At 43.8% G+C, this 19,822-nt stretch overlaps 1 protein-coding gene across 3 annotated transcripts in view; it reads left to right on the top strand.

The window, feature by feature from the left end:
* Positions 1–8,619: 8,619 nt before the first annotated feature.
* Positions 8,620–19,822, top strand: part of ARPC2 (actin related protein 2/3 complex subunit 2) — a 36,525-nt gene continuing 25,322 nt past the window's right edge. The window contains exons 1-3 of one of the 3 annotated variants that reach the window (XM_032278254.1): positions 8,620–8,752; positions 8,967–9,048; positions 18,514–18,548. In XM_032278254.1, the coding sequence (XP_032134145.1) occupies positions 8,975–9,048; positions 18,514–18,548 (109 nt within the window). In that variant the 5' untranslated portion in view covers positions 8,620–8,752; positions 8,967–8,974. Of the gene's footprint in view, positions 8,753–8,966; positions 9,049–16,057; positions 16,116–18,513; positions 18,549–19,822 lie in introns of those variants that run through there. The other 2 variants (XM_032278258.1, XM_032278255.1) reach the window with 2 other exon arrangements.

Genomic DNA, 19,822 nt, shown 5'->3' with positions numbered 1-19,822 from the left:
GAAAGAAAGAAAGAAAGAAAGAAAGAAAGAAAGAAAGAAAGAAAGAAGCTAGTGGAGCACCTGTCCATCACCAGAACTTTTTTATTTTTTCGCTGAAATCATTCTCAAAAACTCCACTTTTCTCCATCTCCACTACGCTACCCAGAGTAAAGTGCCATCATCTCCTATCCAAATACATTATCTTTCAGCCTGGCATAGTGGCTTACACCTATAATCCCAGCACTTTGGGAGGCCAAGGTGGGTGGATCACTTGAGGTCAGGGATTTGAGACCAGCCTGGCCAACATGGTGAAACCGCATCTCTACTAAAAATACAAAAATTAGTCAGCTGTGGTGGCAGCTGCCTGTAATCCCAGCTTCTCCGGAGGCTGATGCAGGAGAATCACTTGAAACCAGGAGGTGGAGGTTGCTGTGAGCCGAGATCTTGGCAGACTCTGTCTCAAAAAAGAAAAAATTGTTTTCTCAATCTCTGTCTTTTAATTAAGAGTTTCATCCATTTACATTTTAAATTATTATTGATAACAAAGAACTTACCTCTACCATCATGCTATTTCTTTTCTTTTTTTTTTTTAACATTTAATTTAGGTTCACACGTACATGTGCAGGTTTGTTATATAAATTGTTGTAAATTGCATGTCATGGGGATTTGGTGTAGAAATTATTTCATCATCCAGGGTAATAAGTATAATACTCAATAGTTTTTTTGATCCTCACCCTCCTCCCACCCTTCACCCTCAAGTAGGCTCTGGTGTCTCTTGTTCCCTTCTTTGCATCCATATATACTCAATGTTAGCTCCCATTTACAAGTAAAAACATGTGGTATTTGGTTGTCTTTTTTTTTTTTTTTTTTTTTTTTGAGACGAGTTTCCCTCTCTCACCCAGGCTGGAGTGCAGTGATCAGATTTCGGCTCACTGCAACCTCCACCTCTTGGGTTCAAGCAATTCTCCTGCCTCAGCCTCCTGAGAAGCTGGGATTACAGGCACCTGCCACCACAGCTGACTAATTTTGTATTTTTAGTAGAGATGGGGTTTCACCATGTTGGCCAGGCTGGTCTTGAACTCCTGAGCTCAGGTCATCCACTTACCTCAGCCTCCCAAAGTGCTAGGATTACAGGCGTGAGCCACTGTGCCTGGCTCCTTCAAGTTTTGAAAGGACATTTTATGGACTATAATATTCCTGGTTAACAAGTTTTTTTCTTTCAGCACTTTAAAAATATCATCATTACACCACCTTCATGGTTTCTGATGAAAAATTAACTGTTGTTCTTATGCAGGGTCCTTGTAAATGATGAGTTAGTTCTCCCTCGCTAAAGATTTTCTCTTTATTTTTGACTTTCAACAGTTTGATTATAATGTGTCTCAGCGTGAATCTCTGAATTTATTCTGCTTTAAGTTTATCAAGCTTATTAGATGTGTTGATTCACATCTTTCACTACATCTAGGAACTTTATCACTTTTTAAAATATTTTTCCTTCTCCTTTCTCTCTCTCTCTCTTCTGTTTCTGTAACTCCCATAATGTGTTTTGATACGCTTAATTTGTGTCCCACACGTTCAATAGGCTCTGTTCAATTTTTTTCTTTTTGTTTCTCAAACTGGGTAATTTTAACTGCTCCATCTTCCAGCTCACTGATTCTTTCTTCTGCCTGCTCAAACGTGCTGTTGAGCCCCTCGAGTAATTTTGTACTTCAGCTATTGTACTTCTCAGCCCCCAAATTTTTATTTGGTTCCTGTTTATTATTTCTATCTCTTTCTGATAGTCTATTTGTGTATATCCATCATGCTTCTGATCTTCCTTAGCTATTCTTCATGGTTTCCATCAGCTCTTTTTTCCTTCAGCATAAAACGACAGTTAAATCTTTTTATATAAGTCCAACATCTGGGCTCTTCAGGGATAGTTTCTGTCAATTTTCTTTCTATATTCCTTTTACTAAGAATGAGCCATACTTTCATTTTATGTTTCATGCTTTATAATTTTGCGATGAGAAGTGTAAATTTTGAATGTTAAAATTGTAACTCTTGAAATTCGATTTTCTCCTTCTGCCCTGGTTTCAGGGATTATTGTTGCTTGAAGAAAGCTACAGTCATCTGTTTATTTGGTGCCTTTTCTAACTACCTGGCTAAGACTGTATTCCTTGGCATGTGTAGTCACTGAAGACTCTGTTTCATTGTTTCTGTAGTCAGCCAGTGACCTGCCTGGATCCAAAAAGGAAAGAAAAGGGCTGTTTTGTCTCTTGAAATCCCCTGCATTACTCAGGAGGCTGAGACAGGAGGATTGATTGATCCCAGGCGTTTGAGTCTAGCCTAAGCAACATAGCAAGACCTCTTTTTTTTTTTTTTTGATATGGAGTCTCATTTTGTCACCCAGGCTGGAGTGCAGTGGCACGATCTCGGCTCACTGCACCCTCCACCTTCCAGGTTCAAGCAATTCCCCTAGCCTCGAGTAGCTGGAATTACAGGCACATAACCAACCCTGGCTATTTTTTTTTTTCAATTTTTAGCAGAGATGGGGTTTCACCATGTTGACCAGGCTGGTCTCAAACTCCTGACATCAAGCAATCTGCCTGCCTCGGCCTCCCAAAGTGCTGGGGGATTACAAGTGCAAGCCACCTCACCCAGCTAAGACCTCACCCAAAAAAACAAACAAACAAACAAAAAGCCTTTTTTTAATCCCCTCCACCAATGAAGAAACCACTTCAGCTCAGCCCATGGAGGCTGAAATCAAGGCCAACCTCTGTGGTCGCCCCTTCGCAAACTATAAGGCATATCAAAACACACAGGCCTGATTTTTGGAGGACAAGGTCCCTATGGCCCCCCTCACATCGGCCAGCACGTCAGGGATACAGACTGCCATCTCCACAACTGGCTGCTGTGAAGAATTCACCAAAACTCACCAGCCTCTTTCCTCATCAAGTACTCCCTTCAATGCTTCAAGTGCTCCACTAGAATCTAGAGCTCCAAATAGTTGATTGTGACAGTTCTTGCCAGCCCAATAGTCGTTTCAGCGAAGGGATCAATTCTACTCTGTCATCTTCCATGACATCACTCTTCCCCAACCCCACCACATTAGCTTTTATCCCATAGGAAACAGATGGCACCCTCAAGATAGGACAATTTGAGGAGAATGTATTTAAGAAAGATTATTTACAAAAGTATGGATACAGGGGAACCACAAGAGACAATGCGGTAACCCAGGACTAATAGCAGCCAAGCTGATGCTATCCCTAAGCCCAAAGCATTGAGGAGAGGGATCGGGACCAGGAAGGAAGGAAAGAGTTGTGCTGAGGTGGCCACCGTGAGAGGAGCAGTGACATTTGGTTGATGGACACAGCCAGCATGAAGCAACCTCAAAAGATGAAGGAAATCCAAGATTAAATAGCCTGATATTACTCTCTTGCCTCCTCCTACTAGTGCTATTTCTGTTCCCCTTCCTCCTTCTGGGCTCCTTATTTGCCAACCCAACACCCAGGCATAAGGGAGTACAGTTGATTGCCGGGTGCGGTGGCGCAGGCTGTAGTCCCAGCTATTCGGGAGGCTGAGGCTGGAGGATCTCTTGAGTCCAGGAGCTCTGGGCTGTAGTGTGCTATGCTAATCGGGTGTCCACACTAAGTTCAGCATCAATATGGTGACCTCCCAGGAGCAGGGAACCACCAGGTTGCCTAAGGAGGGATGAACCGGCCCAGGTCGGAAACAGAGCAGGTCAAAACTCCCGTGCTGATCAGTAGTGGGATCGCGCCTGTGAATAGCCACTGTACTCCGGCCTGGGCAACATAGCGAGACCCTGTCTCTAAAAAAAAAAAAAAAAAAAAAAAGAAAAGGAAAAACAGGGAGTCCAGTTGACGGAGGGATGAAAAAGGATGAAGAGTGAATCTGGAGGAAGAACTGGAGAATGGCCAGACAGCCACAAAACCTCAGAATGACCTCTAGCCTCTATCTTCAAGACTGAATGCAGCAAATTTCTGGCTATTTAAGAACAACCACTTTCCAAACACAACTGGAGGATTCTTCCCTGAAGAGACGACCTCCTGATATTGACATTCGACATCTGGCACATCATCTGTGCAACTTATGGTGAATCTAGTGCTTCTCAAAACATAATATGCACTTGAATCACCTAGTGATCTTGTTAAGATTCTAAATCTGTAGATTACAGATTCAAGCTGAGGTTCTGTAGGCTGAGGTTCTCCATTTCCAATGAGCTCCTAGATGATGTCAATGCTGCTGGTCCTTTTTGAGTGGCAAGGAGCTAGTCAACTCATCTTGCCCAAACACTTAAGAGTCTCTACTCGGGCTTTTCAGTGTCTCATTCTTAAAGATGAATAGATTGCTAAAGTAGACTGAAGTGTGAGATGGCCATTAACATAAGAGTAGCCAAAAAATTAGCATTAAAAAGGACCCAAGGAAACAGAGACAAAGCAGAGAGGAGAAGAAAAACGAAAAACATATTCACTATTATAATGTCCTCTCAGATAGGAAAAGTTATGCCTGTCCATCAAACCAGGATAAAATAACATCGAAAAGAGACACTCAGCAGGAAAAGAGTTCTTGGGAATTAAAAATAAGAAAACTGAAACTTCAGCCTTGGACAACATAGGGAGACCTCACCTCTATGAAAATCAAAAAATCAGCCAGATGTGGTGGCACAAGCCGGTGGTCCCAGCTACTTGGAAGGCTGAGGTGGGCAGTTCACTTGAACCCAGGAGGTCAAGGCTGCAGTGAGCTGAGATTGCCAACTGCACTCTAGCCTGGGCAACAGAGCAAGACCCCATCTCAAAAAAAAATTAAAATTGCCGGGCGCGGTGGCTCAAGCCTGTAATCCCAGCACTTTGGGAGGCCGAGGCGGGTGGATCACGAGGTCAAGAGATCGAGACCATCCTGGTCAACACGGTGAAACCCCGTCTCTACTAAAAAACTACAAAAAATTAGCTGGGCATGGTGGTGCGTGCCTGTAATCCCAGCTACTCAGGAGGCTGAGGCAGGAGAATTGCCTGAACCCAGGAGGCGGAGGTTGCGGTGAGCCGAGATCGCGCCATTGCACTCCAGCCTGGGTAACAAGAGCGAAACTCTGTCTCAAAAAAAAAATAAATAAAAATAATAAAAATTAAAATGGTTGAAGATAATGCGAGGAGATACCCCACAGTAAAAAACAATGAGTTGGTTGAGAGTTCAGTTTTGCAAGATGAAAACAGCATTTTGTTTTTGTGCTTTTTCTTTAAGACAAGTTCTCTGTCGTAGAGGCTGGAGTACAGTGGCATGATCCTAGCTCACTGCAGCCTAAAATTCCTGGGCTCAAGCAATCCTCCCTGCTCACCCTCCCAAAGTATTAGGATTACAGGTATGAGCCACCATGCTCAGCTCTATGAATTTCTACTTTGAATCAGTGCTCAGGACAACAAATTGAGAAAGTGGTACAGCTGGGCACGGGGGCTCATGCCTGTAATCCCAGCACTTGGGGAGCCCAAGGTGGGCAGATTACGAGGTCAGGAGTTCGAAACCAGCCTGGCAACATAGCAAAATCCCATCTCTACTAAAAATACAAAAATTATTAGCCTGGCATGGTGGCGCGCGCCTGTAGTCCCAGTTATTCAGGAGGCTGAGGAAGGAGAATTGCTTGAACCTGGAAGGTGGAGGTTGCTGTGAACCGAGATCGTGCCACTGCACTCCAGCTTGGGTAACAGAGCAAGACTCCAACTCAAAAAAAAAGAAAAAAGAAAAGAAAGTGGTACAATAAAGCATATCATTATAAAATTTCTAACCAACAGGTTAAAGAGAGAAAATCCTAAGGCCTCCACAGATGGGGGAGATGTAACACACAAAGGATCAGAAATATAAATCGGAATTTTTTAAATAGCAACCCTAGAAGGTATAAGAAAATGTAGTATACCTCCAAATAATAAGGAAAATTATTTTCAAACTTAAATATCTAGCCCAACAACATGTCAAGTGTTAAATAGAAGTAAGACATTTACAAATATGCAAAGATTTTAACAACATATATCCCCCATCGCCTTTTCTCAGGAAGTTACTAAAGGAGACGGTTTAGCAAAACAAGGAAGTAAACCAAGAAAGAGGAAGACATGGGATCTAGGAAATGGGGAAAACCAGCCCAGAACAGCAATGAAGGAAAATTCCAGAATGACGACTGTACAGCAAGTCTAGCGAGCAGCCAGTCCAGACTGAAACAAGAGGAAGGCAGGCTCTGGGACCAAAGCTCCAAAGAAAAAGTAGAACTTACATGTTGACTATATGGAAAATATTATTGCTAGACTTTTTGATAGAGTCTTAGAGCATTTGAGGGGAAAAGCCAACTGTAAATATTGTTTATAGAAAACCAGACAAGTGAGAGAAAAGCAATAATTAACCCTAAGAAAAACGAAGGACCATATAAACTAGAAGTCATGATTGCAGTGCATTTCTTGGCTCATCAGTAAATAATATTTGCATACATAATAATTTTAATACAGTTGGGTGCATATTATTGGCTTAACCAAAAATTGTTACACAACTATATGGTGGGCAGCAGAAGTGATAGAGTCAAGTTCTTATCTACCGTGTCAGGAAGTCAACACATAATGCTAAAAATTAACAAACCAAGAAATAATGGTATAAACATTTACTTAGAAATATGAAGATAGGCTGGGCATGGTGGCTCATGCTTCTAATCCCAGCACTTTGGGATGCCAAGGGCAGATCGTTTGAGTTCAGGAGTTCAAGGCCAGCCTGGGCAACATGGTGAAACCCTGTCTCTACTAAAAATACAAAAATTAACTGGGCATATTGGTGGGTGCCTGTAGTCCCAGCAACTTGGGGTCTGAGGTTGGAGGATCACTTGGGCCCCGGGAGATTGGGGCTGCAGTGAGCCAAGAGCATGCCACTGCACTCCAACCTGAGTAACAAAGTGAAACCCTACCTCAAAAAAAAAAAAAAAAAAAGGGAAAGAAATATGAAGGTAAGTATCAGGATGAATTTGTGAAAGAGTTGAGCATATTGCCTCCAAAGAGTAGGACAGGGAACTCCTTTTTTCTTTACAAGTCTTTTAGTATTATAAGCATACATATTTTAAACAATTTATAAACATTATTTTAGTTGAGACATTAATGTTAAAAAGTTAGCATATTGGTCGGGCACCATGGGTCATGCCTGTAATCCCAGGATTTTGGGAGGCCGAGGCAGGAGGATCACTTGAACCCAGGAGTTAGAGACCAGACTGCCCAATACGGCCAAATCCCATCTCCACTAAAAATACAAAAATTCTCCCAGCATGGTGGCGTGCATCTGCAGTCCCAGCTATTTGGGAGGCTGAAGCAGGAGATCACCTGAGCCCAGGAGGTGGAGGTAACAGTGAGCCGAGATAGCGACACCACTCCAGCCTGGGTGACAGAGTGAGACACTGTCTCAAATTTAAAAAAAAAAAAAAAAAAAAAAAAAATAGGTTAGCATATAATTTGAGGGCATCAGCAACATCGTGAAGCTTATCCATAGCACGGTAAGTAATGTTTCAAAGGGCTATCTGTGCCTTAATGATAGGAGCTAGTTTCTTGTTCATTTTTTATCCCCACACCAAACACATAGCAGAAAATAAATTATTTCCTTCTATGTAGAAGAGACTCAGCTAAGTCTGTTATATACTTCCCGGAGGAGGGAAAACAAAACAAGACATAAAGGCAGAAGGTGCAGATGTAACACAAAGATGAGTTAAGTTTCCACACGTAGGTAACAAGGAGGGTTATGTTTCTGCCAGAGGTACTGGAAGGTATAGGTTTAAAAGGCAGGGAAAAAAATCATGTCTGGACACCTGGACGCAATTCCCCAGGCATATAGAATTGGAGGCATGACAGCAACTCAGGGGGTCCTAAGTTGCCTATTCACCCAGGTGACCTCTCATTCCTTTCCCTCATTGCCCTTTTAACAATAAGGGGAATTTCACACAAGGAAAGATTCCCCTCTCGCCCCAGCAGGCAAGGAGGCTCCTCTGGCGCGAGTTCCGTCCCCCACTGCCCCCACGTCCCACAGGTCTCCTGCCCTGGGCACGCACAGGTCTGACCACTCGCTGCTTCCGCATCCCTCCCCTGAGCCTCTCCCTATCCTCTCGGCCTCCTTATACAATTGAGAATGTGTTTATTGTTTGTTTCCTCTACCAGACTATAAGTTCATGAGGGCAGGACCTCGTCTATTTCATTAGCCACTACATCCCCAATACAAAGCAAGAGCCCATGAAATATTTGTTAGAGAAATGAATGAGTGATGGTGTCGCTGGACAGCTATTAACCTGGATTGAAAAGGGGCACCCACAGCAAAAGAGCTGGGAGCAAAGAAGCCCGCTGGGAGACGACAAGGGAGAGCTTCTTGCGAGGTCTCTGAAATGACAAGACCGGAAGAACGGAGTTGGATCTCTGGGACAGGCGGGAAGGAAAAGCTGGACAATCAGGCAAGCCTCGGGGAACTTCAGCTCTGCAGGGGACGCACTGGCAGGCGGCGGATGTAAGGGGGTCTGTGGGAAAGCAGAGGTGGTGCGGTGGCATCACACATGCGCAAGCGCTGCCTCCGTTTCCTCTGGCGCGCCTGCGCTCGCGTGCACGAGGGGTTGAAGCGGAAATGGCGCCACGGGACCGCGCCTCCGGGCGGCGAGCGGAAGTGGGTGTGAGAGCGGAAGTGGCCGGCTAGAGCCGGGGGTTGGGCGGGGACCTGGCTTGTCGGTGAAGCGGCAGTGGCGGCGGCGGCGGCTCGGCAGTCGGGTTCACGCTTTGGGGGCCAGGTCGGTTGGGTGGGTGGGTGTCTCCACAGTCTGCGTGCGTGGGCCAGCGCGTGCGTCTTACCCTTCCCTCCACCCCGGTCCCTCTCCCCTTCTCCCCTAACCTCCTACCCCACCCAGCCCCCCTCCTCAGGGGGCAGCAGGGCCGCTCCCTCTGTCCTTCACTCCCTTACCCACCCTCACCGGCCCTTATTTCTCCTTCCCCTGCTCGGGGCAGCCGCCGCCATGATCCTGCTGGAGGTGAACAACCGCATCATCGAGGAGACGCTGGCGCTCAAGTTCGAGAACGCGGCCGCCGGGTGAGCGCGCGCCCGGGGCTGGGGGTGGCGGAGGAGGCAGAGTTGACCCCAGCTAATCCCCAGTGTCGTCCAGTCCCCCAGACCTGGAGGAGAGAAATGGGGTGACTGGCAGGGTGTAGGGGCTGCCCCGGCGGGGTAGACGTGGGAGGCGATTGGGTGCGGCGGGGCGAGGGGCAGAGATGCGTGGGGAGAGGCTCAGAGGAGGGATGCGGAAGCAGCGAGTCTTGAGGACTGTGCGTGCCAAAGGGCAGGAGACCTGTGGGACGTGGGGGCAGCTGGGGCGGGACCTCTCGCCGGGGGAGCCCCCTGCCCCCTGGGAAGAGAAGACGACGACTCCTTCCCTGTATGAAATTCCCCGGCATTGTTCAGAACCCAGAGAGCGCCTGTTTGGAATTGGGTTGGAAGGAGTTTTCAGGAATTCCCAGGACTGGTGGAGGGAAGGAGATGCAGGCCCACATCGCTACCAGCATTCTCGTTCCCCACCCCCATCTCCTCTAAAAGGAGCAGAAGAGAAGACTGAAAGCCGACCGAGTCTCAGAGCCGGAAAAAGCGATCTCTGGTTTCTCTTACCCGAACCCTTCTGTGAGAGACACTGGGCCATTTTGTTACATATTTTTCAAGCAAAGCTAATGGTCTCTCGGTCCACACCCCTTCCTTATCTCTCCTCTGAGGTTCTAACGCGCTCTCCTCATCCAGTAGTCTTTATCTGGTTATCTTGTAAATTCTTATATCAAGACCCTTGGTCTGTGATTTCTTCTGTGGTAACCCTGGCCCAGTGACACACTTCAAAGCCTCCAGAATCTGTAGTTCTTAGATAACCTTTCTTTAGGGTTGGACTTTTTAAAAGATGGGCTTAGGTTATATTTCCCAGGCAGCCTTCTCTGCCAAACACAGGAATCAGTAGAAGGCAACCTCCTCCTCCAAAGCTGCTTTGCTTTTCTAATATAATATTTAAAACATGAGCTCAGGGTTTTAAGTTCTAATTTTTGGTGGCCTGTGGCCAGTCCCTTTGCCTCATTTCCCTTTCTGGGAGCATGGGGCTTCACATCTTGGTTTCACAGTTGACGAAATAAGTGCAAACCGTTTCTGGTGAACTGGGAACTAGTAATGGGAAAGTGCTTGGAGAGCCACAGATGGGAGAATATCGGTGGAGGGGAATTTTTAAGTGGCCATAATGTACTTGTGGCTTGGAGGCATTAAAAATTATTAACTACCATTTAAACTGAATATATAGCATGTCCTGTCTCCTTTCTAAGGCTACAGATTTTATCTGTAAAACAAAGCACTACTTTCTTGAAGTTCATATGTGTAGCGAGCAGTACTGTTTCCTGCCAGGAGCTGCTTTTGCTTATATTTTAGGCTGACTTGCTTCTTTCTTGTCTTAGCCTCTCTTACCAGTGTCTTTGCATTTTGAATATTCAAATGAATCAGCCCAGAGTCTTATTTTGGATGATTGCTGTATACTTTTTTCTGAGCAGTGTAGCATTTAGGAGGAAGTTGAATTAACTTCTGCATTTTCACAACTGATCTTAATGCATTCTCAGGTCCAGACTAGCAAAGAATGAAGCCTGGGCGGTCCTAAGCTGATCTGCAAGATAAATGGCTGTGTATTTTCAAGTAGAGGCATGTCATTTAACATAGGAATACGTTCTTGTCTATTTATGTATTTATGACTTGTGATTCCAAAATGTGCCCCATTATTCAGAACTTTACCTCTTTCTTTTAGAAAATTATTCTTTAAAAGAGTAGCTAACCATTTCAGAGGGATTAAAATAGGCCCTCAAGTCTGGAAAACATGAGTTAGAACTTCCAGGACTTTTTTTTTTTTTTTTTTTTTTTTTGAGACAATCTCACTGGCTGGAGTGCAGTGACACGATCTCTGCTCACTGCAACCTCCGCCTCCCAGGTTCAAGTGATTCTCGTGTCCCAGCCTCCCAAGTAGCTGGGATTACAAGCACGTGACACCACACCTGGCTAATTTTTTTATTTTTAGTAGAGATGGGGTTTCACCATATTAGCCAGTCTGGTCTCAAACTTCTGGCCTCAAGTGACCCGCCTGCCTCAGCTTCCCAAAGTGCTGGGATTACAGATGTGAGCCGCTTCGGCTGGCCTCAGGACATTTTTTACAAAGATACGCATTGTAGGGAAGTTGTATAGGGAATGCATGGGTGTGTGCACTTGTGCACATGTGTGGGTGTGTGTATAAGTTTTGGATTTTATTCTGGCCCATCTGCCCCTTTCAGATGTGGTTTTCAATAAGTGGGCTCAAAACATTCTGCTGAAAATTGAAAGTTTGAAAATCTTTTAAAAGAGCCATGCTTAGTAGGCAGGGCTTTTCTGGGATTACAGATGTATCACCCAGCTGAATGAAGCAAGTGTAAATTATCAGATATCCCAGTAAGGTAAGGCAAGGTACGTGCCTATTCCAGAACTTCCATCAAAGTTCGCCTAGTGTGATTAACATAAACATTTGTGGGATTCTACCAGTGCTCAGCCCAGGCAGCATCAGAAAAAAAAGGGGCCTTTTTGAAAGCCTATTAGCCAAGTTAGGGAGGAGCTAAAGGGTAAGAGGTGTTAGGGTGGAGAAAGGAGAAAGACATTAAAGAAAGGGAGTAATTTGGAGGAGAAACCCTGGAGATTTGAAAGGCTTGGCTAGTGTGGGAACCTGCTAGGAGAGGTCATCTCCACCCTGCTTTTTGCGCTTCTCAGAATAAACTAATTTGTGAAATTATAGTTTGGGGCAGCCTTTTGCAGAGAGTATCTTCCATCTCTGTGATGTCCAATAAGACAGCCATGCCGGGCGCGGTGGCTCAAGCCTGTAATCCCAGCACTTTGGGAGGCCGAGGCGGGTGGATCACGAGGTCAAGAGATCGAGACCATCCTGGTCAACATGGTGAAACCCCGTCTCTACTAAAAATACAAAAAAAAATTAGCTGGGCATGGTGGTGCGTGGCTGTAATCCCAGCTACTCAGGAGGCTGAGGCAGGAGAATTGCCTGAACCCAGGAGGCGGAGGTTGCGGTGAGCCGAGATCGCGCCATTGCATTCCGGCCTGGGTAACAAGAGCGAAACTCCGTCCCAAAAAAAAAAAAAAAAAGAAGACAGCCATACAAATGGCTGGCTAAATTTAAATAAAAATTAAGGTGAAATAAAATTGAGTTCCTCAGTCACACTAGCCACATTTCTAGTGCTCATTTGCCACATGTGGCTAGTAGCTATGTAGCACAGGCATAGAACATTTCCATTATTGCAGAAAGTTCTATTAGACAGCACTGTTCCAGCTTCTGAAAATGAAAGCATGAGATGGTCTTAAATATAGTTCTGTGGCATGTGCTTCAGAAGATAGTTGCATTAATTTTCCTTTTGAACTTGATCTTTTTTTTATTTTTTAATTTTTATTTATTTTTATCCTCTAACATAGATCATAGGAAACAATATCTTTTTTTTTTTTTTAATGATTCCTCTCAGATTATCCTGCTGCATCTTCTCACCAGTGGCCTCCTACTAAAAGTATCCACTTTCTTCTGGGTGAAGTGGTGCTGTCATCTAAACTGTTTAAGAATACATTTGGTCATGATAACCTTTTTGGAGGCAGTTCGACAAAGCCTAAGGTTCATTCCGAACAGATTGCTTTTTAATTTTTTCCTACCACACTCCTGGGAAGTGGCTTATTGAAACAATCTATATATTGTCACAAAATAGTAAGTATTGGTAAATTGTCTTCCCAGCAGCCTACAAACTAAGAGAATGTGACTGACTTAAAAGCTATGCCCAGCACTGCCGATAAGGTCATGCGCAGATCTTATCAACAACATTGCCTTTTCATTTGAGAATTCTTAACCCAGACCCTCAATTTAAGCAAAAGTAATCAGGCAAATTAATTCGTTAGTATATACACCAAGAACCGTTTCATCCTCAGAAGCTAGGCCTGTCAACTTAGCTGGAGTCTGGAGTCCAAAATTGAGGAAATGCTGTCAGATGCAAATTGCTGTTGGATTTAAGTGTGTGCTGGCTCCTTGCCACAGCCAGTGCATATTGCGGGGAGCTGTGGTTCCATGAGGGGGAGTGAAACTCAGTAAGCAAGCAGTGCCAGTTGGGGTGGGTGAGGAGGGTGGGAAGAGAAATTTGAAAAAGGAATAAATTAAATCTTGCTGGTACTCTGTTCTCATTCCCAAATATATTGCATATGTCCTCAGAGAGAGAGGCTGGTTTGGAGTGATTTGGAATTAGGACATTGTTTAAGCATTTAGAAGAAATGGAATGTAGTGTCCGACTTGATAAGAAGACTTGGTTGCCATTTTTACAGGTCATCGTAGTTAATTGCACCCTGCTGCCTGTCCTGTGGCCTACTTGGGACCACTTTGGGCATGAAGCCCCAGAGCTATGCTGGACCAAACTGGTAACTCCTTACGGGCTGGGTCTATCACCTTAATCATCTTTGTTTCCCCAGCATCCTCATTGTATATATAGTCAGCTCAGTAAATGATTTCTTGAAGAAATGAATGAAGCCAGATAGAATGATTCCTTGTTTCTTTAGGAGCTGACTTTTTTGACATTGAGTGAATCAGCTTTTAGGTCTCTTTGTTCTCCATATTTTGGGTTATGGCTTAGCAGAGAATAGGACCACCTCTTACCTAATATGACCTATTTTTATAGGTTTTGCTCAAAAGAATAATGGGAGCCTTATAGAAGATTTAAAGGAGAATGCTCAGAAACCTTTATAGTGGGCAGAATTCAATAATTCCTCTAATTCAGGACATAAGAAGGGATAAGTAGGAGAGAGACATAAATGCCCAAATGGGGAATTGGGACCGGGCACCCTGACTCATGCCTGTAATCCCAGCACTTTGGGAGGCCAAGGAGGGCGATCACTTGAGGTAAGGAGTTTGAGACCAGCCTGGCCAACATGACAAAACCCCATCTCTACTAAAAATGCAAAAATTAGCCTGGTGTGGTGGCACATGCCTGTAATCCCAACTACTCAGGAAGCTGAGGCAGGAGAACCACTTGAATCGAGGAGGTGGAGGTTGCAATGAGCCAAGATGGTGACACTGCACTGCAGCCTGGGTGACAGAGCAAGACCCCATCCCAAAAAAAAAAAAAAATAGAAAAGAAAAAATGGGGAATTGGATCCTAGGGTGCATTGGGAGTAAAAACCCCAAGGGTGTTAGTGAGAAAAGAAGACAAGATAATACAGTTGCCAGGAGCCCTTCTGGACTGATTGTTGACATTCTAGAAGTTTCCTTAGAGAAAGATAGAAGAAAATTGTTTCTTTTTTTTTTTTTTTTTTTCTTTTTGAGACGGAGTTTCACTCTTGTTACCCAGGCTGGAGTGCAATGGTGCAATCTCGGCTCACCGCAACCTCCGCCTCCTGGGTTCAGGCAATTCTCCTGCCTCAGCCTCCTGAGTAGCTGGGATTACAGGCACGCGCCACCATGCCCAGCTAATGTTTTGTATTTTTAGTAGAGACGGGGTTTCACCATGTTGACCAGGATGGTCTCGATCTCTTGACCTCGTGATCCACCGGCCTCGGCCTCCCAAAGTGCTGGGATTACAGGCTTGAGCCACCGCACCCGGCTAAGAAAATTGTTTCTAAAGGATTTGAGAATAGCTCTTAAAACTTAACTGAATGAATTGATTATGTTTTAGTGTCTTGGCTTGTCCAGTCAGTAACTGAGGACTTGCCCAGCGGACTTGTTCTAGGATTCCAGACATTACGGCAGTCTGATGCTTACGGGAGTTCTGTTTCTCCTTGTACTGCTAACCAATTCCTGATTCAGGGAATTACCACAATCCCAAAACCTCTCCCAACCACAGCTTCAGAGTCTGATCTCTGACTCCATCTAGGAGAAGAACTAATTTATTGATTACCTTTTGTGAACTAGGCACTGTGCTATATGCCTTAACATGGTTTCATTTCATTTCAAAGTGTCCCAGTGTGACAGATAGTGGATCTCATTTACAATTGAGAAAACTAGGGCTCTTGGGGTAGGGGGTAGACATTGAGTAAGTAACTACTTTATATTAAGTAAGCACTGTACAGGCATCCTTCACTGTGATTCTTCACCTTGTTTATCGTACGGCACACACAGAACATCATATTTATATGGCACATTTGGGTAAATGGTCTAGCCTTTCAGAGATCCTGCTACCTGCCCTAAGGAATGTGGGGATTATTATCTTAGCATATCTGTAACTTAAGAGACACTGCTTGAGAAACTTTGCTGTATAGTAGTCCCCTCTTATCTGTGATTTTGCTTTCTGTAGTTTCAGTTACCTGCAGTGAACCATGGTCTGGAAATATTAAATGGAAAATCCCAGAAGTAAACAAACCGTAAATTTTCTTTCTTTCCTTTTTTTTTTTTTTTGAGACGGAGTCTTGCTGTGTTACCAGGCTGGAATGCAGTGGCACGGCCTCGGCTCATTGCAACTTCCGCCTCCCAGGTTCAAGCAATTCTCCTGCCTCAGCCTCTCGTGTAGCTGGGACTACAGGCATGTGCCACCACGCCCAGCTAATTTTTGTATTTTTTAGTAGAGATGGGGTTTCACCATGTTGGCCAGGATGGTCTCAATCTCGTGATCCACCCGCCTCGGCCTCCCAAAGTGCTGGGATTACAGGCGTGAGCCACCGCACCAAGCCTACAATCCATAAATTTTAAATTGTGCACCATTCTGAGTAGCATAATGAAGTCCTGGGCAGTCCCACCCTGGACATGAATCATCTTTTTGTCCAGCATATCTACAGTGTATATACTACCCTCTGTTAGTCACTTAATAGCTGTCTGGGTTATCAGATTGACTGTCACAGCATTGTAGGACTTGTGTTCAAGTTACCCTTATTTTACTTAATAATGGCTCCAAAGCACAGGAGTCATGATGCTGGCAATTTGGATATGCCAAAGAGAAGCCATAAAGTGATTCCTTCAAGTAAAAAGGTGACCTTGCTGTTTTAGTACTATCCATAGTTTTATTTGTTCACTGGGTATCTTGGAACATATCCCCCACAGATAAGGGGAGACTACTGGACTACTGTACATATGTCATCTCAGTCATCACACAACCTGGGAGGTAGGTGTTTTGTCCCCTTGTTGTAGAAGAGAGACGTGAGGCTCAATGACATTTGAGGAGCCTGTGGTCACATAGCCAGTAAGTCCTGAATTCTAAATAACTTGCTTTTTCTCAGCCACAGCATCTGAAATTTTAGCAGCTGGTAGAACAGTAAATAACAAAACTATTGATTTTGGGGATACCTATTTAGTAGAAGACTTTTCCTGGGCCAGTCTTACCCCTTTGTCTCTGTAATTTTAAACTACAGAAGTAAAATAACAAATACCAGGTCTTGGCATTGAGAAGCAGTCTTCGGATGGTATACCTCACACTCAATGAACTCGTTAAGGCACTGAGTTCTCGGACCTCTAACTCCCAGAAGACGGCTCATGAAGTCTCCTTTGGCCTAATGCTCTCCTCAGCAGCCTTTCTCTCTCCTTCAACCCTTTATGTAGCCATAAATAATAAACTAAAATATTAATGGCAGTAATTTGGCAAATATTCCACTTAAGTCAGACTGCAAAGCACTTAAGATCGATCGTAGCAACTTTTCCCACAGGGATCTATGCTCAGGGTACTTTATGCCCAGAGAAATTTGAAGTTTCAGACTCAAAGCATTTATGACTTGGAGTCCAAAGGTTATTTATTTATAGTTGATTTTTCTCCGATCTTTTGATAAAGTAGGGGAGTGAGGAACTCAGCCCTTCTTTGGCTGAATTAAAACCTAAAAGTTAAAAAAAAAAACCTGCTAAGTGATGGAATATGAGCTTTTATGAACTCTGACTCGAGCACAGCCAGCCTTCCCCAGGAAAGTATGCTTCAGTGCTTCTTCCATTGTACATCTTAATATTTCATTCAGTTGGGCCATGATTACTATTTCTATATTTTTGTTCTTTCCTCTTGTTTTCCAGAGGTAAGGAATGATATTGGACTCATTGCCTTTGTTTCTTGGCTACAGTTTCAAAATGAAGACTCGGAAGCAGTTTAAATTTTCATTTTCTTTTTCCTTTTCTTTAAGAGATGGGATTTCACCATCTTGATCAGGCTGGTGTCGAACTCTCGGCCTCCCAAAGTGCTTTGATTACAGGCGTGAGCCACCGTGCCCGGCCGCAGTTTAAATTTTCATCTAGTTTTTGCCTCCTATTCTGAACTCACTGCTTCTCTATGAACCCTCTTGATAACATCAGTACTTAGAGATATCCGATAGGCTTTTCCTAAGTCACATATAGATGGCTTTGAAGAAGCATGGTGAAACTTTGTATGATTCATATAGGTTGATTTTCAGCAGGGCTAGCATGCTTCATAGAAGCCAGTTTCCTTGAAAGGTATTGTCTGGCCTCTGTATCAGCTTTTTATCACTCATAAAGCATGATATATATTCCATTATTTCCCAGCAGCCCTGGAGAGCAACTTAGCCTTGGTTCCTTTCACAGGTGATGGAGCAGAGATTACTTAAAAGATACGTACTTAATTAAGAGGTCTTGAGCAAGTTAGAGAAAAATAAATGTAAAAATGTGTGCATCTTGTTTGCTAGCCCCTAAAACAAAGTAGAATCATTGAGTTACAGGTAGCTAGTTGATAAGGCAATCAAGTCTTCATTTGTTTCTTGCTTTGGACTTCAGGTCCGTTCTTTTGTTATCTGTAGAGTTCCGTGTAGAGGTAAATAGGATCATTTGTATTCCCCCATTTTATTGATAATAGGGGAGAACACAAAGGTGTAAGGGTGTTAGTTTGTCCCAAAACATGAGTGTGATGAGAAAGCTAAAGTTGTAAAGCAGATGCCCTGACTATTCTCAGTGATTTTGTGGTGTTATTTTGTGCTACACTGTCTATTTTAAGTTCAGAGCTGGAATTTAAAAAGCAAGACAAAACTAGGGTAGAACTAAAGAGGGCTTTGTGAAGGTGAGTGGTAAGTCCTTTGATGATGTAAAGGAAGAGAGAAAGATGAGTAGGAAGACTTACAGATAGATGGGTTTTGAAGTGGAATCGAACTTGCTGTTTTGTTTGTGGCCTGAAATTATCCTTTCACTTCAAGCATATTAAAACCATTCTACATTATACTTAGCCAGTTTTCTGCTGAACGTATTACTCCTAATACCACTGTCGAGCGGGAGAGGCACTGACCAAAAGATGGCTTTTTGTGGTGTACATATACAAACAGATATATAGCATGCATAGATTCAACAGCCAGTGAAAAACAAAAGCTATAGCTGACCTTCCTTTTTTATCTTCTACTTAAAGCAAGTACAAAGGTTCAGGTCCATGAGAAAATGAATGGTGTACTCTGATTGGCTGTAACCTAAAATTTATACAGAACGGTTTGATCTTAAGTGAAGCTCAAGAGCCTTTCCCGTTCCCCTTGAAGGTAAGCAGCAATGCAGTCATCTTAACTGAGGGCCTTTATTTTTGTTGTTTACAGAAACAAACCAGAAGCAGTAGAAGTAACATTTGCAGGTAAGCATCTTTATCTCAACCCTCTTAAGAGAAGGCACAATATGAAAAATAGGAAATAGGCTGGTTGTAGTGGTGCATGCCTGTAACCCCAGCACTTTGGGAGGCCGAGGCAGGTGGATTACCCGAGGTCAAAAGTTCAAGAACAGCCTGGCCAACATGGTAAAACCCCGTCTCTACTAAAAATACAAAAATTAACCGGGCATGGTGGTAGGCGCCTGTTATCCCAGCTACTCAGAAGGCTGAGGCAGGAGAATCACTTGAACCTGGGAAGCAGAGGTTGCAGTGAACCGACATCGTGCCACTGCACTCCAGCATGGGTGACAGAGTGAGACTCTGTCTCAAAAAAAAGAAAAAGAAAATAGTTCCTAAAATAAGCTTTGACATTTTGAATACTGTTCCTCATCAGGTCTTTTTGAGCTCTTTATAATAGATGACCGTTTCATGTATTTAATCCATTGATGACTGACAATGTAAAATTACCTGCTGATAAATTAGAAGTTTGCATTTAATTTTGTGGTACAAACTAAGGTGTTTTTTTTTTTTAATTTGGAAATATTACATTATCTTCAAGTAGCTGTCAGTCTTAGTTTGCCTAGCACTAGAGTAGCAGGGAAACGTGAACAGCTAAAGACGTGTTCATCAAGTGAGAGAGAGGTGTTACTGCTTTCTGTTCCCTATAAAGAATTAGGTGTTGGTACTATTCACTTGTTACGTGAATGAACTCAGAGGAATTATACAACTACCCTTTCTAAAATGAGAGTCCTTGACAAGATGATCTTGGAGGACTTTTGCAGCTCTGAAGTGCTGTTATTGGAGGCCAGGCACTGTCCCTTTACCCCTCTTCTAACTGGCAATGCCAGATACCCCTTCGTGATTCTCATGACAGCTCCCTAAAGTGATGGCACTCAGCACCTAGTTCTAGTTTCAGGAGCCTATTCCTAGTTTCAGAAATTACGTAGGCTGAGTCTGTCCTGTGTGTACTGCAGAAAGATAGAACCCAAAAAGAGGGGAGTCCTATAGATTAGAAGCAACTTAAAAGATAACCAAATGTAATGTATGGATATTGTTGGCATCTTTTTTTTTTTTTTTTTTTTAGACGGAGTCTCACTCTGTCTCCAGGCTGGAGTGCAGTGGTGCAATTTCTGCCTCCTGGGTTCAAGAGATTCTCCTGCCCCAGCCTCCCAGGTAGCTGGGACTACAGGCACGCGCTACCATGCCCAGCTAATTTTTGTATTTTTAGTAGAGACAGGGTTTCATCAGGGTGGCCAGGATGG

This window comes from Sapajus apella, unplaced genomic scaffold (genome assembly GCF_009761245.1).
Source record: "Sapajus apella isolate SASKATOON/1434 unplaced genomic scaffold, GSC_monkey_1.0 scaffold10, whole genome shotgun sequence".
Classification (NCBI taxonomy): domain Eukaryota; kingdom Metazoa; phylum Chordata; class Mammalia; order Primates; family Cebidae; genus Sapajus; species Sapajus apella.
The sequence above is the reverse complement of the archived record's forward strand: the minus strand, read 5'-3'. Positions and strand labels throughout refer to the sequence as shown.